At 40.5% G+C, this 13,061-nt stretch overlaps 5 protein-coding genes across 6 annotated transcripts; 1 reads left to right on the forward strand and 4 right to left on the reverse strand.

Moving 5' to 3' along the window:
* On the reverse strand, nucleotides 1-1,652 carry LOC3290900 (uncharacterized). Its single transcript, XM_559537.3, has 4 exons — nucleotides 1,171-1,652; nucleotides 944-1,106; nucleotides 358-865; nucleotides 1-250 (listed from the first exon to the last, which is right to left on the reverse strand). Exons 1-4 carry the CDS (start codon nucleotides 1,542-1,544, stop codon nucleotides 78-80), a joined length of 1,218 nt encoding a protein of 405 aa, XP_559537.3. The 5' UTR covers nucleotides 1,545-1,652; the 3' UTR covers nucleotides 1-77.
* Nucleotides 1,653-3,078: 1,426 nt separating this feature from the next.
* Nucleotides 3,079-5,004, reverse strand: LOC11176019 (uncharacterized). Of its 2 annotated transcripts, none has more exons than XM_061649001.1 (4): nucleotides 4,321-5,004; nucleotides 4,083-4,245; nucleotides 3,517-4,024; nucleotides 3,079-3,453 (listed from the first exon to the last, which is right to left on the reverse strand). In XM_061649001.1, the coding sequence occupies exons 1-4, from the start codon at nucleotides 4,677-4,679 to the stop codon at nucleotides 3,275-3,277; spliced, it is 1,209 nt and encodes a 402-aa protein (XP_061504985.1). In that variant the 5' UTR covers nucleotides 4,680-5,004; the 3' UTR covers nucleotides 3,079-3,274. The 2 variants fall into 2 exon arrangements, with proteins under 2 accessions (XP_061504985.1, XP_061504983.1); XM_061648999.1 differs by having other exon boundaries at nucleotides 4,306-5,004.
* Nucleotides 5,005-7,041: 2,037 nt separating this feature from the next.
* Nucleotides 7,042-8,658, reverse strand: LOC1271496 (uncharacterized). Its single transcript, XM_310302.6, has 4 exons — nucleotides 8,127-8,658; nucleotides 7,897-8,059; nucleotides 7,322-7,826; nucleotides 7,042-7,244 (listed from the first exon to the last, which is right to left on the reverse strand). Exons 1-4 carry the CDS (start codon nucleotides 8,495-8,497, stop codon nucleotides 7,069-7,071), a joined length of 1,215 nt encoding a protein of 404 aa, XP_310302.6. The 5' UTR covers nucleotides 8,498-8,658; the 3' UTR covers nucleotides 7,042-7,068.
* Nucleotides 8,659-8,830: 172 nt separating this feature from the next.
* LOC4577163 (uncharacterized) lies at nucleotides 8,831-11,118 on the reverse strand. Its single transcript, XM_061649002.1, has 3 exons — nucleotides 10,222-11,118; nucleotides 9,987-10,149; nucleotides 8,831-9,931 (listed from the first exon to the last, which is right to left on the reverse strand). Exons 1-3 carry the CDS (start codon nucleotides 10,590-10,592, stop codon nucleotides 9,248-9,250), a joined length of 1,218 nt encoding a protein of 405 aa, XP_061504986.1. The 5' UTR covers nucleotides 10,593-11,118; the 3' UTR covers nucleotides 8,831-9,247.
* Nucleotides 11,119-11,369: 251 nt separating this feature from the next.
* LOC4577157 (uncharacterized) lies at nucleotides 11,370-12,967 on the forward strand. The gene is made up of 3 exons (XM_001230751.3): nucleotides 11,370-12,059; nucleotides 12,133-12,646; nucleotides 12,721-12,967. Exons 1-3 carry the CDS (start codon nucleotides 11,508-11,510, stop codon nucleotides 12,891-12,893), a joined length of 1,239 nt encoding a protein of 412 aa, XP_001230752.3. The 5' UTR covers nucleotides 11,370-11,507; the 3' UTR covers nucleotides 12,894-12,967.
* The last annotated feature ends 94 nt before the right edge of the window (nucleotides 12,968-13,061 follow it).

The raw sequence follows: 13,061 nt of genomic DNA on the forward strand, positions 1-13,061 counted from the left end.
TTTTCGCACACTAGTACTTCAAATCACACATGAAGTAGCTTTTTTATTCACGACCCAACACCTTGATTATCATTCATTCAAGATAATGTTCCTTGATGTAGGAAGCGCGTTAGCTCGCTATGCATAAGCTTCTTGAACTCTGGGTTGTTGAAAGCAGGATTTTCAAGCTCTCCCTTCAAGTATGCCTCTATATCAATCGCTGTTTGATCCATGTACCGAAACGAACTGAACATTGCGTAGTGGAATATCTCTGAAAAAAAAATTATACAAAAACCCACGCAGGCAAAATCAATACAAACAAAACGATACTTTTAGACAAAATACTAACAATGAATAAAAAACGGTACAGCAACATACCTAGTCCAGCATATCGTAGAAGCTCTATCTGCAGATCCAGCAAGGACGGTATTTTACCCGCATATCCTAGCCGCTTCAGTAAATCACTGTACTGTTGATAATACATATAGATCAACTCAGACCGATGTTTGTCCTTCACCTCTTGAGTCTGTATCATATCCAGTAGATAGTACAAATCAACCGCTGGACTGGTCCAGCAACAGATCTGATAATCAAGCAGTATCGTATTGGTGTGTCGTCCTTCAACATCGACTTGATGCAGCATGTTTTTACTATGAAAATCTCCATGTATCAACACGTTTTGGATTGTTTTCGAAGGGATATATAATGCAGTGAAGAAATTATGCAAATTTTCCTGGAAACGACCTAACGGCCTTGCAAAATGTGCAAACTCTGAACACGTCTGTGTGAGGTGCATCAGATCCCCAAAGCCCTTCGTGATCATACCTTTGAAGCCCATAAATTTCTCTGCGATTGAGTAATTATGCCTGGCCACAAATGTAGAATCCTACACATAATAATAGATGTTTAGACATGTAAAACAGTAAAACATGTTTAGATTCATTCAAACACTATTATTACTTACAGCGCTTTCCAACATCACGGACGCAGCGTGAAACATAGCAATATCCTTTACTATTGGCTTCATATCGTCTAACGTGCTGATGAAATCGCTCATAACCCATCCCTGGTCACTTATATCTTCCAAAATCAGGATCGTGCGAGGCTTCAACGCACCGTAAATGTATCTAAAATGAAATCATATGCTCATTTCATATGTTCACTACACTTTTAACAAACTTTAACACATACCGAGGATATTTGTACTCTTCTCCTATCTCTTTTAACATTCTTGTCATCTCCGGAAGAACCTTGCTGTACATTTCAATTTCTATCGCAAATAATCTATCGTCATCCAAAAGCTCCTTCTTTAATCCGTCAGCTTCAGGCTTCGTTTTCATGATGATATTGACCGACTGCTCTTCACTTGAACGCTGGGATCGATACGTGACGGTCGTGCGGAACATGACACTAGCGTAATGGTCCCCTTTATTGGTGCCCGGACGTAAAACACATGACTTGATTAACTCGATCGTTGGATCGTTATTTGATTCACGCATCACATCACGGAAGAACTCATCGTTCAACCAACCCGGAGCCTCAAGCTCGTCTTGATTGTACGCCATGCTGATAGCCCACTTCAAATGTTAACTAAGTATGCACAGCTCTACACGGTATTGCGATACGATCGTAGTAACAGCGTCAACGAGACTATCTTCTAGTAATGAACATCTTATCTTTAAATAGAATTGTGCCTTCTACAGTTTTTATCTGTTCTTTTGCTCTAGTGTGCGAAAACTTATACATCATAGCAGTAGGTATGTTTGCTAATCCACTCGAAGAATACGCCTTGTCATTCGATTCTATCAAACACTATTCGCTGTTTTTTTTTAACCATTCCCCATTTAGTATCTCTTGGCTAACATCTCCTGACGAAGGAATGATTTTTTATAGTCTCTGTTGTTCAGTACCGGGTAATTGTATTAAATATTACCCAAATAGCCAAAATTGCTTAAGCAGCTCATTTTGGCACGCTAAAGATCGCTGCTCTAATTCGCCTTTTGCAGTAGATAAACAGCATCAAAGTTCTATGTGGGTCTTTCAAACAGCGCCTAAGCAGCTTCATTATGCTACGGTGCCAGGGATTATTTTTCTTTGTGTTTTATTTTCAAGCAAGGCGTCATCAATGAAATAAACAACACGATTTGTGTTTTGTTATGTGCATGTTTATTTTAAAACTCCAAAAGCTCTTTAATTTCACATAATTTTACATAGTTTACTAAAAAATCACAATCACTTCACTCAATATTCCTTCTTCAATTAACTTATCTTACTTGTACAGCAGCAATGAGATGATTGACGGCGTCTGTCTTTGACACTTTGACAAGACCCACCTTTTACCGATGTAATGCATTAAAAAGCTATAAAGTTCCATCAAGTTCGGTACACATTCTTAACAAGCCTTAAAGTTCTATCATGAACCCTAAACATAGTGCTAATAAGCCGCAAAGTTCCAAAGAGTACCGGGTGCTAGTTAAAAAGCTTTATGGTTCCACCAAGTACTGTTTTATCTCTTAATCAGCCACAAAGTACGACATCGGCCCGATTTTTCGTAAAACAGCCCCAAATCAGCTATAAAGTACGAGCTGGCTATTTGGGTAAGTACTGCTGCAAAAGCAATTGCTCCTTTTTGGAAAGCTATTTTTTAAGCGTGTTGAAAACGATACAAAATCTTAATTTAAGCAATCGGCATGCCTTCGGCAGCGAAGGCAAAGACCGGCTATCGCACCCGTTCTTTGGCTAGAACAGTTGAAACTTTCCAGAACATTTGTATGAACACTAAAAGCGCAGCATAGGCACAATGTATAAATCGCATCTCATATCAATAAGCTTTAATTGGGACAAAAACACATTCCAAAAACAAAATGTACGAAACCCATAACATCTATTGAGTATGAATAAAACCAACAACGCCTTCTATTTGCATACAGCAACCAATGCACAACATATATTTGATTGAAGCATGATGTGGGTTTGCACGTTTCGTATTGTTTTTACCAGTGCCACAAATAGTAATAGGAGGAGTAAGAATAGGATAGTAAAGAGAGTGAGAGAGAGAATAGGAGAGAGAAAAGAGAGAGAGAAAGAGAAAAAATACCATTCTATTTTTACTCGACCACTTTATTTCGTTAAGTTTCATCCATACAAGCAGCAGTTATAAAGAAGCACATGCATGTAATATTATAATTCCAGTATTTCATTTGCCAACACTACAGTGCAATTTTTAAAAGGAAAAATATATCAAAAACACAATCCGATAAATCGATAGATCTATGCAAAATAACACAAAGTAGAATTAGTCGTTTGTTAAAGTTCCTTGGTGAAGCAATCGTGTTAACTCGGTATGCATAATCTTCTTATACTCTTCATTTTTCGTCACAGGATGTTCTAGTTCACCCTTTAGTAATGCCTCAACATCGATCGCACATTGATCCATGAACCGGTATGACATAAAAGCCGCATAGTGGAACAGCTCTAAAAAATAATAGATCATGATTTTATTATTGCAACTAAACCTAGCATGCAAATAGTACTCACCAAGTCCAGCACATCGTATTAGTTCTATGTTCAAGTCTTGTAGGGATGGTATGTTTCTTTTAAATCCCAGCCGTTTCAATAGATTACTGTACTGTTGATGATACAAATAGACCAACTCAGAGCGATAATTGTCCTTAATTTCTTGCGTTGGTATTAGATCCAGCATATAGTACAAATCAATGGCCGGTGAGGTCCAGCAGCAGATCTGATAATCAAGTAAGATGGTTTCAGTATGTCGTCCATGAGCGTCAAGCTGATGGAGCAGATTCTTTGTATGGCAATCGCCATGTATTAATACGCTTTGTATCGATTTCGTTGGCTTAAAAATGCTGTCAAAAAAATCTCGCAGGTTTTGCTGAAACTTCACTAAAGGCTTGGCAAATTGCGCAAATTCCGGATACAGCTCTGTAAGCTGCATCAAATCTCCAAACCCTTTTCTAACTAATCCTTCTAAGCCCAAAAACTTATGAGCCATCGTATGACGAAATTTGGTCACAACTGTAGTATCCTGTCCGAAAAGAAAAGTTGTAGTAATTTGTAGCAAGCAATATTACGTTAGAACCTACAGAGCTTTCCAGGATCACGGACGCTGCATGCAGCATGGCTACATTTTTCACTATCGGCTTCATGTCGTCCAGCGTGTTGATAAGATCACCCTCGACCCATCCTTGACCACTAATATCCTCCAAAATAAGGATAGTGTGCGGCTTTAGCGTACCATAGATGTATCTGCAATATGATTCCGTTCATTAGTCATGCTTGCATAATTCTAAAGATAATTTTGTCTACCGAGGATACTTATACTCCTCTCCTATTTCCTTCAACAAACGTGTCACTTCTGGTAGAACCTTGCTGTACATCTCGATTTCTACCACAAACAATCCATCGTCGTCTAGCAGATCTTTCATCAATCCGTCTGCTTCAGGCTTTGTTTTCATGATAATATCAACGAACTTTTCCTCAGCTAAGCGCTTTGATTGATACGTGACGGTGGTCCGGAACATTACACTACCATAGTGATCTTTTTTGCTCGTACCAGGACGTAAAATGCAGGCACTGGTCAGCTCGATCGACGAATCGTTATTTGATTCGCGCATCACATCACGGAAGAACTCGTCGTTCAACCAGGCCGGGGCCTCAGGCTGGTCTCTATGGCACGACATGATAGCTAGCCAGAATAAACTACGAGTAAAGATGTATCACGCAAGAACTTGATGAATGTAGATATGTCGTTAGCGGAAACCACTCAACTTTGTTCAACTTTTTACGAATATAGATGAATTCAATGCCCAGTGCAAACACTCTTTTGCGAGCAAGGCTTATCGGTAAGCAAATATGATCAACAATACCAATCTAGCAGCACCTCGTTTTTTGCTTGAAATTTGTTCCATCTAATAAATATCGTTGTAGAACGAATGAATAATGTTCTAACAGCACCCTTTGCAGTTAGTTTTGGTCTGGAATAGCATGTTGCGTTCTGTTATAGACTATAGTAACTTAAGTATTATAAATAGAAATATAGTCTGTCTGTGGCGGTTCTCGACTTATGCGAATTCGGATATACCTGGTTTTCTATCTTGACTTTCATGTGTCTAATCAGTACAACTAGTTTCAAGAAATGTCATATGTAAAATAAATTGATATTTTACTAAAAATTTTAAACTAATTAAAACAAAAATATCAACATTTTTTGCAAGTCTTGTTTTGAATAAATGATGAAGTATTAACAGTATTAAATTTAATAAAATACTCTTTTTTATTGAATGCATTTTAGCATACGTGATATTCGACTAACGCATATATTTGAGTTACGCTGATGTCGCGGGAATGCTTAAAGAGAGTATATTGGAAGCAGAATGTAGATCCACTGTAATACCACCTTATGCACCCGATGCAACACAACACAAGTGCTCGATAAATCGTGTTCTATGATTGTAACGACTTGACATTACGTATTTAAAGTGACTGTCCTGTTTATTAAACCAAAAGTTCAAAAGTTTATATAATATAGTGGTCGAAGCAGAACTCGATTTAGGTTCATCATTTCGTACAATCGCAAAATCCTTGGTCATAAAATTCTATGTCGCAATCACCAAATTAATCGCCACACTCCTATTTGAAAAAAATATGGTCAAAACATTTATACGTCTACGTCGCAAAAATCCTGTTCTCAAAATGCTTGGTCACAAAAATCTTCGGTCGATAAAGTCTTGGTCGTTAGCATAGATTTGGAAAACTGCACATTTATTGAGTTTGTTGTAATGGTAAACATTCGCTGCATATTCTGAGTTAGGCTAACCGGGCGTTCCGTCTTTAATGGGACAGACTTGCCTGTCCCGCATCTAAAAGGTGATGTTCAGTCGCATTGGTGATTTATCGAGTTTATTAACATGCTGGTGAATTGTATTTCATTAGCATCTTATAACATGGAATGTATCTTCCATAAATAAGTTTTTCGACAAAGCATTGTATATGGACGAAAGATAAGTCGCATCTTAAGCTAAAAACTATAAAAGCAACTATAACAGTTAACCAAAAATTTACTGTTGCGAAAAAATCAATGAGAAAATTTGAATCTTTACTACGAGTAGATTCTAGATCAACGTTTCTATATACGTGTTTAACGTAGAAAATAAACATTAAACGTCGAAGTAAAAATGTTTTGGAAGGGCACGCGAAGGATTGCCTGTCAGCAAGAATCGCAGGGTCGTAGAGGATAAGAATCAAACAGTGGACTTTTGGACAGATTCTTTGACTCTTTGCCTACTAATCAGTCATTTCAGCTAGCTGCTTCTGATCCAGTGGTTGGGAAACCTATGCAGTCGAAAGGATATGTTTCGCTTGGAAATCCAGGGTCTCTATCCCATTTCTAAAGTTACAGTGATATGTGTTAACTCCAAATACTCTTCCGTTTGAATCACTTATAATTGAAAACGTGGCCTGCCGGCAAATGAAATATATATGTTCACGTGCGTAACAAATGCATTGTTTTAAAAGTAAAAAAACGTTAGCAGAGCTCTTGTCTTTTTAGAAGTTGCTAGAGGTAAAACATAATTTAATTTATGTAGGTCACCACAGCCATCTGCTTGAATGAACGACCAAAACGGTTTTTGCAGATATGACAAAATATTAACTAATAACAAACAACAAATTTGTGTAAATTAGGTATAAAATGGAAACAATTATGGTAATAAAATCAGTGTTGAAACTAAAGCATTTTATCTACCTCTAGTTACTCCGAAGTCAGCTTCGTGTGTAACATCCTATGTTCGGTTTTCTACTATGTTTCCCGTTTTTGCATCAACTGTGTTTGGTCAGCCTATCTACAATTTAACAGCCATGTGGAACATGCCACAAGTCTAATAATCTTGTAAAGACATTTTATTATTAAAAGTGACTAAATGTTTTCAACTTTATGTTTCTTTGTAGTTTGTTGTAGTTTGATGGAGTTTAAAAAAGTAGATTATTACATATTGTAGTACTTTTTGCGTAAATTGTTAAATCCAAAATTCTAGCAAATTCGAATCGATTCGAAACTTCTAGATTTATTCTCTAATTTTCTATTATACCATGGTATAGAAATCTCTTTAATTCGATCTTCATCGTTTCTTTAAACTCTTCCATTTTCAATGCCGGATTGTCTGTGCGTCCCAGAAAGAATGCTTCGGAGTCCACCTTCGATAAATCGGTATGCAAGAAGGCAGAAAACACAATATAATGGTAGAGTTCTGAAGAGGATATTTAAAAAAAATTAAACATTTTTGTCAGCAAAGTCACGTCATATCTTGCCATTTTTCCCATTTACCCAATTCTGCTTTCCTTAGCAGCTCAACCTGCAACTCAGTTAATGTCGGAACACGGCCACGATAGTTCAACCGTCGAAGCAGACTGGCAAACTTTTGATGGTAACGATAAATGATCTCATCACGATGAGCGTTTTTTACCGATTGCTCCGGTATCATGTAGGTAAGGTAGTACAAATCGACCACCGGCGAGCACCAGCTGCACATCTGATAGTCCACAAAAATTGTATCGACGATTTTGCCACCGGACTGTAGGTGAAGCAAATTTTTAAAATGAAAATCACCGTGTATCAACACATTGGCAAACGTTTCACTAGGTGCATATGCAGCTTGCAAAACGTCATCGATCTTGGCGTGAAAATGTTCTATCGGGGCGACAAATTCTTGAAGCTCTGCCGTCTCACTAAGAAAGGAGATAAATGAACGAAAACAGCCGTCCGTCATACCTCGCATCGAGCATAATATTTTCGCAATGGTGCACTGATACTGGGACGCAAAGGTAGGATCCTGCAAATACATTGATTCCATAGATGAGAACAGTGTGTGTGGATCGTATCCAAGACAACAAATTCTTTACCTTCTCTTGTAGCACGACAGAGGCTGCATGGAACTTGGCAATTGCATCTATGGTTGGCTCCAATTCGGAAAAACTTTTTATCAAACCTTCCATTGTCCATCCCTGTGAGCTCACATCCTCCAAAATAATTATCGTGTGAGGCTCGTGAGATGCGAACACCAATCTGTGTAAAAACTAGTTTTATTTTCTATTCAAAATGCTCAAACGATCGCGTTTGTACGATGCTGTACTTGGGATATTGATACTCCTCACCAATGCTTCGCATTAGTGCTGCCATTTGAGGCAGCACTTCCGTGTACATCCGGATTTCTTTGCCAAAAAAATCATCACCATCAAGCAGATCTTTCTTGAGCCCGTCTGTGTCCGGCTTAATTTTCATGATGAGATTGATCGTTTTCTTCACGTTCGCGGTGCAATAGTATTGTAATGTCGTTCGGTACATAACGCTTGCAAAATGATCGCCAGCTTTGGTACCCGGCCGGAGCACACACGTACCGATGAGACGAACGTTCGAATCACATTCTAGCTCACACAAAACGTGCCGAAAATAATCATCATTTAACCACTCCGGCGAGGAAAGTTCATCGTGATTGAACTGCATCGTTTGAACGGACGCACCTTACAAAACCGCACAGTTGTGGTGGACTGAGTCAGCTTAGAGCACTCGATAGCGATTGTAGAATCTGAAATGTTGGAAGAAAACAATCGCCATGCTTGTAGTGGTGCAGGCAATGAGCTGTGTTACGTGGAGAAAAATATTTCGTTATATGTGTGATTTTCATTCCGTTCGCGCCAGGGGGGCCAAAGCGTTGCAGGGTCACGCAATCATATTGCAAACTATAAATAAGTAATCAACTCGTCCAAAAATTTATTTAAAAAAAATGTAATGTGATAACTCAGTGCCAAAAAAGAAATAAATTTGCTGCCAAACGTATTAAATATTTAAAGAGACATTTATTTTCGAGACATCATCATGTGAACCTTATGCTGATATAATAATAATTGTAATATCATTATTATTTCATTCAATTCCAATTCAAAATATTATAATTTTATTAACAGTTGTATGCATCATATGCAACTGTAGTTCATAATAATACAACAAATTAACGTAACGAAGTGTTTCACCATTACAATGATCGAATATATGTACGCATACAGCATACTGCTCTATACATTCGCAAATCTTGCTCACGCTCAACCTCCAGCGGAGTTGCGATAAGATAACATTATGTAATTATCTTTTTGTTTATTTCCACTCTTGCATACACCCTTCACTATCGCATTCTGCTCACGTGGTTCTTCAGCAAAGTACCAAACATACCAAGCCAGAGCTGCAGCAAAGAGCACGCTACGGCTCCATCACACCCTGATGCAGAAACTTTGTCAGCACTTCGCGCATCACACGCCGATAGACGGGACTGCTTGCCGCCGGATTACTTCCCTTGCCCGACAGCAGTGCTTCAAAGTCGATCTTTGAACGATCGACAAACCGAAACGGATACAGTGCCACGTAATGGAATAGCTCAATGGCGCCTTTACGAAGCAACTCTATATGTAGCTCCTGCAGGGACGTGACACGGCCAAGCCATCCAAGCTGATGCAACAGCCGTCGAAACTCTTCATAGTACAGATATACCATTGCGTCGCCGTGCTGCTCCTTCACCGACTGATCGACAATCGTATCGAGCAGATAGTATAAATCGACGACCGGTGTAGTCCAGCTACAAATTTGATAGTCTATCAGCATCGTATCCTGCACCTGTCCGTTCGGATTCTGCTGGTGGAGTAGATTTTTCGAATGGAAATCCCCATGCACTAGCACGTTTAGGCACTCCGACGATGGGCGGTAGCTTTCGATGAGATAATGGAGCAATTTCCCTTGCAATTTTTGTACGGGAAGGACTAGGTGTGCAAACTCTTCAGTTGATCGCATGAAGTCCAATAGGTCGTTGAAGCTTTTCTTTAACATTCCATCGAGCGCTTTAAACTTATCGGCCACATCACAGCGGTGTCGGTTGGCAAAGGATGAATCCTACGTAAGTGAAGCGGTTAGATTGATCCTCTTTCTCTGATCACCACAAACTTACATCTTGCTCCATCACGACAGATGCTGCATGGAATTTCGCAATAGCTTTGATAGCCGGTACCACTTCCTCAAACGATGTGATGTACCCACCAGTCTCCCAACCTTTGGCACTAACGTCTTCCAAGATCAAGATAGTGTGTGGCTTTTCCGATGCATAAATAAGCCTAAAATTGCAACATATTTGGTGTGTGTCAATGAGCTGCTCGAATCACGATCGTCTGTCGATTGCCACCTACCTAGGATAGTTAAATGTTTCTCCGATTTCTTCCAACCTCCGTTTCATCTCCGGCAACACTTGGCTGTAAATGCGTATCTCCCTAAGGAACAGATCTCCCTCCTCTAGTACATCTTTTTTCAGCCCCGGCTGGTACGGTTTGATCTTCATGATCACATCGACAGACGCCTCCTTACCTTGCTGACATCGGTAGTGAATTGTCGTTCGGTACATAACACTCGCGAAATGTTCACCGGGCTTTGTGCCAGGGCGTAACTTGCATCCATGACACAGCCGAGCATTGGGATCGTGCGTGAATTCACGTATCACTTGAAGAAAAAAATCATCATTTAACCAAACAGGTGAGCTGTTCTCATCTCTAGGGACCTCCATTTTAAACAAATCAATAAAAAGGCAAAAACTTAAACCAGCGAAAAGTACACTAAACGTTCACCAGTCTATCGCAACATTACTCAACGAGGTTCGATTTGTACTGGGTGTATTTATAACATGATGGCTCCCCTCCCAAAAGGGCTACAATGTACCATTGGGAAGCAGTATCATGATGAAGTGACGGCGATAAGATGATGTTCCGAAACACGCACGCGGTCAGCATTGTTGTAACGTGTGAAACAATTTACATCACACTCCCACTTAAGGTTTTCGAAGGCGGCCAGATACATCAACACAGATACTAAGACATCAATTCACATGGAATTAAACAATATAGTTTTACTGTGTTGGTGGTCAGAGCTTTTCAACATCAAAACCAAACACTTAATGTTTCAAATCTATTTTAAATGCTGAAAATGCCCGGCGATTTTTTTCTCAAAAAGGTATTTATGGCACCGTTTCGATGTTTCGTCTCAACGCCCTATGAATCATCGCGTAACAACTGTCAACGCTAAGCAGGATAAAAAAAACACACTGTCTGCCAAAAATGGTCATTGAAACGAGCCCTTTTTTATTGCCTTATCACGATTTCCGGAAGGCTTTTCCCACTCTGCCAGCCTCTGCTGCCCCTAACAGATACGGCAGTCGAAGCCGACTGGATATGGAAGCATCAACACTACGCGCGCAAAGATAAGACCACCACCCAAGCGAACTGTTGTCCACCGTCATTCTACTCCTAACCAAGCGTCATCGATGCCAAACCGTTGTATAAAAGCTAACCGGTTTTTGGGAGTCACCTTCAGTCGAAGTTCAAACGCGCACCTTCAATCATAGAGCGTAAGCATTACGCAGCACATTTGGCGATATTTGCTTTTTTTTCGCTCTTCGCATTCTTTACATTACAAAGCGTTGAAAATGGGTGAAACCGCTCCGGAAGTCAAACCAGCCTCACCGCCAGAATGGGTTACCAGTGCCTATTTGGAGACGATTTTGCGCAAATTCGAAGGGGACAAAGATTTGCACGTCACCGGCATGGAGAGCACACCGGTTGGTAAACCGGGCGAATATTTGGCCAGCCAGCTGTTTCGTGTCACCGTCCATTACCGTGGAACCAAGCGGAACGAAACGGATGGTGGGGAGGGTAGTGCTAAAAAGTTGGTGATCAAAATTCAACCCGACAAGGGTGTTATGGCCGACACGATGGATGGTACATTGTTTAAAACGGAACTGAAAATGTACGGCGAGATTCTGCCCAAGATGGAACGCCTGCTGGCTGACAATGAACGTCCAGTGCCGCTACCAAAATGTGTTCATGTCAGTGCAACGCCCCAACCCATCATCGTTCTGGAGGATCTTGCACCGGACGGTTGGAAGGGACACGATCTGATCGAAAGCTTCGAAGAGGTGAAACCAATCACGATCTCTATCGCACGCTTTCATGCGGCTTCATTCTATCTCAGCAAAAACGTAAGTACCGCCGATCACGATCGCCTATCGATGACGCCCTTTAACCGAGTATTCTTTCCTTTCCACTCCACAGAAGACAGATTTTGAAGAGTTCCAAACCGACCTGTTCAAAAACAAGCATCCGGTGCTTGAATGGATGTTTGGCAACAATCTGAAAGCATTCATTGAGTCCCTGCGTACCTGGTCCGGTTGCGAACGGTTTGTGGAGCCGTTCGAGCGTGCCTACGCTGACTATTGCGATCGGCTGCACGATATCTACTGCTGCAAAACACCCGGCCGCCTGTACAATGTACTGAACCATGGCGATTTTCATGCTAAAAATCTGCTGCACCAGTTCAACGACGAGGGCGGTATTGCCGAGTCACGGTTTCTCGACTTTCAGGCCTGCTGTTGGTCTACGCCCGCGATCGACCTGTACTACCTGCTGAACAATATCGTACACTACAAGGTGAAGGCGGCCCACAAGGAGGAGATCATTTCCTTCTATCATGCCGAGTTTACTGCCGCACTGAAAGCGATCGGGTACCTGGGCTACATCCCGACGATGCTCGATCTGCAGATTGAGCTGCTGCGGAACGGGTTCCTTGGTAAGTGTAATGGACAAGCAGCTATGACGCTCGGCAGCGGCGACTTCGTTAGTGACGGTTTCCATTTTCCACAGATATTCTGCACTACACCTGCTTCCTACAGTTTCGCTTTTTCGACTTCACCAAATATCCCCCGGAAATGCTTGCCAGCGGGCAGGTGGGTAATCTGGGGCTGGAGAGTGAGGAGTACCAAACGCTGATGAAATCATTAATTCCTGGCTATGTGTACAAAGGACTTTTGGAGTAGCGATGAGTGATTTTTCGAATATTATCATAAGATTATAAAACATTGACACAATAAATAAATTAAATTGAAGTAAATTGTGATGCATGAATAATCAAAGTAGAACAAACATGGTTTATATTTAAAATAGTACGACAAATGAATGTGTGCGACGATCAGTACAAGTCTTCG

The sequence above is a fragment of the Anopheles gambiae genome, chromosome 2 (assembly GCF_943734735.2).
Source record: "Anopheles gambiae chromosome 2, idAnoGambNW_F1_1, whole genome shotgun sequence".
Lineage (NCBI taxonomy): Eukaryota > Metazoa > Arthropoda > Insecta > Diptera > Culicidae > Anopheles > Anopheles gambiae.

What these genes read in the sequence shown, in the direction of transcription:
- LOC11176019 (XM_061648999.1), bottom strand. Translation starts at nt 4,679, where the DNA reads ATGTCGTGCCATAGAGACCAGCCTGAGGCCCCGGCCTGGTTGAACGAC. An exon ending in CCGTGATCCTGGAAAGCTCT is followed by an intron (nt 4,025 to 4,082) that starts GTAGGTTCTAAC and finishes CTTTTCGGACAG; the next exon opens with GATACTACAGTTGTGACCAA. An exon ending in AATACGATGTGCTGGACTTG is followed by an intron (nt 3,454 to 3,516) that starts GTGAGTACTATT and finishes ATTATTTTTTAG; the next exon opens with AGCTGTTCCACTATGCGGCT.
- LOC3290900 (XM_559537.3), bottom strand. Translation starts at nt 1,544, where the DNA reads ATGGCGTACAATCAAGACGAGCTTGAGGCTCCGGGTTGGTTGAACGAT. An exon ending in CCGTGATGTTGGAAAGCGCT is followed by an intron (nt 866 to 943) that starts GTAAGTAATAAT and finishes TATTATGTGTAG; the next exon opens with GATTCTACATTTGTGGCCAG. An exon ending in TCTACGATATGCTGGACTAG is followed by an intron (nt 251 to 357) that starts GTATGTTGCTGT and finishes TTTTTTTTTCAG; the next exon opens with AGATATTCCACTACGCAATG.
- LOC1271496 (XM_310302.6), bottom strand. Translation starts at nt 8,497, where the DNA reads ATGCAGTTCAATCACGATGAACTTTCCTCGCCGGAGTGGTTAAATGAT. An exon ending in GAGGAGTATCAATATCCCAA is followed by an intron (nt 8,060 to 8,126) that starts GTACAGCATCGT and finishes GTTTTTACACAG; the next exon opens with ATTGGTGTTCGCATCTCACG. An exon ending in CTGTCGTGCTACAAGAGAAG is followed by an intron (nt 7,827 to 7,896) that starts GTAAAGAATTTG and finishes ATGTATTTGCAG; the next exon opens with GATCCTACCTTTGCGTCCCA.
- LOC4577157 (XM_001230751.3), top strand. Translation starts at nt 11,508, where the DNA reads ATGGGTGAAACCGCTCCGGAAGTCAAACCAGCCTCACCGCCAGAATGG. An exon ending in CATTCTATCTCAGCAAAAAC is followed by an intron (nt 12,060 to 12,132) that starts GTAAGTACCGCC and finishes TCCACTCCACAG; the next exon opens with AAGACAGATTTTGAAGAGTT. An exon ending in GCTGCGGAACGGGTTCCTTG is followed by an intron (nt 12,647 to 12,720) that starts GTAAGTGTAATG and finishes CATTTTCCACAG; the next exon opens with ATATTCTGCACTACACCTGC.
- LOC4577163 (XM_061649002.1), bottom strand. Translation starts at nt 10,592, where the DNA reads ATGGAGGTCCCTAGAGATGAGAACAGCTCACCTGTTTGGTTAAATGAT. An exon ending in GAAACATTTAACTATCCTAG is followed by an intron (nt 10,150 to 10,221) that starts GTAGGTGGCAAT and finishes TTGCAATTTTAG; the next exon opens with GCTTATTTATGCATCGGAAA. An exon ending in CTGTCGTGATGGAGCAAGAT is followed by an intron (nt 9,932 to 9,986) that starts GTAAGTTTGTGG and finishes TCACTTACGTAG; the next exon opens with GATTCATCCTTTGCCAACCG.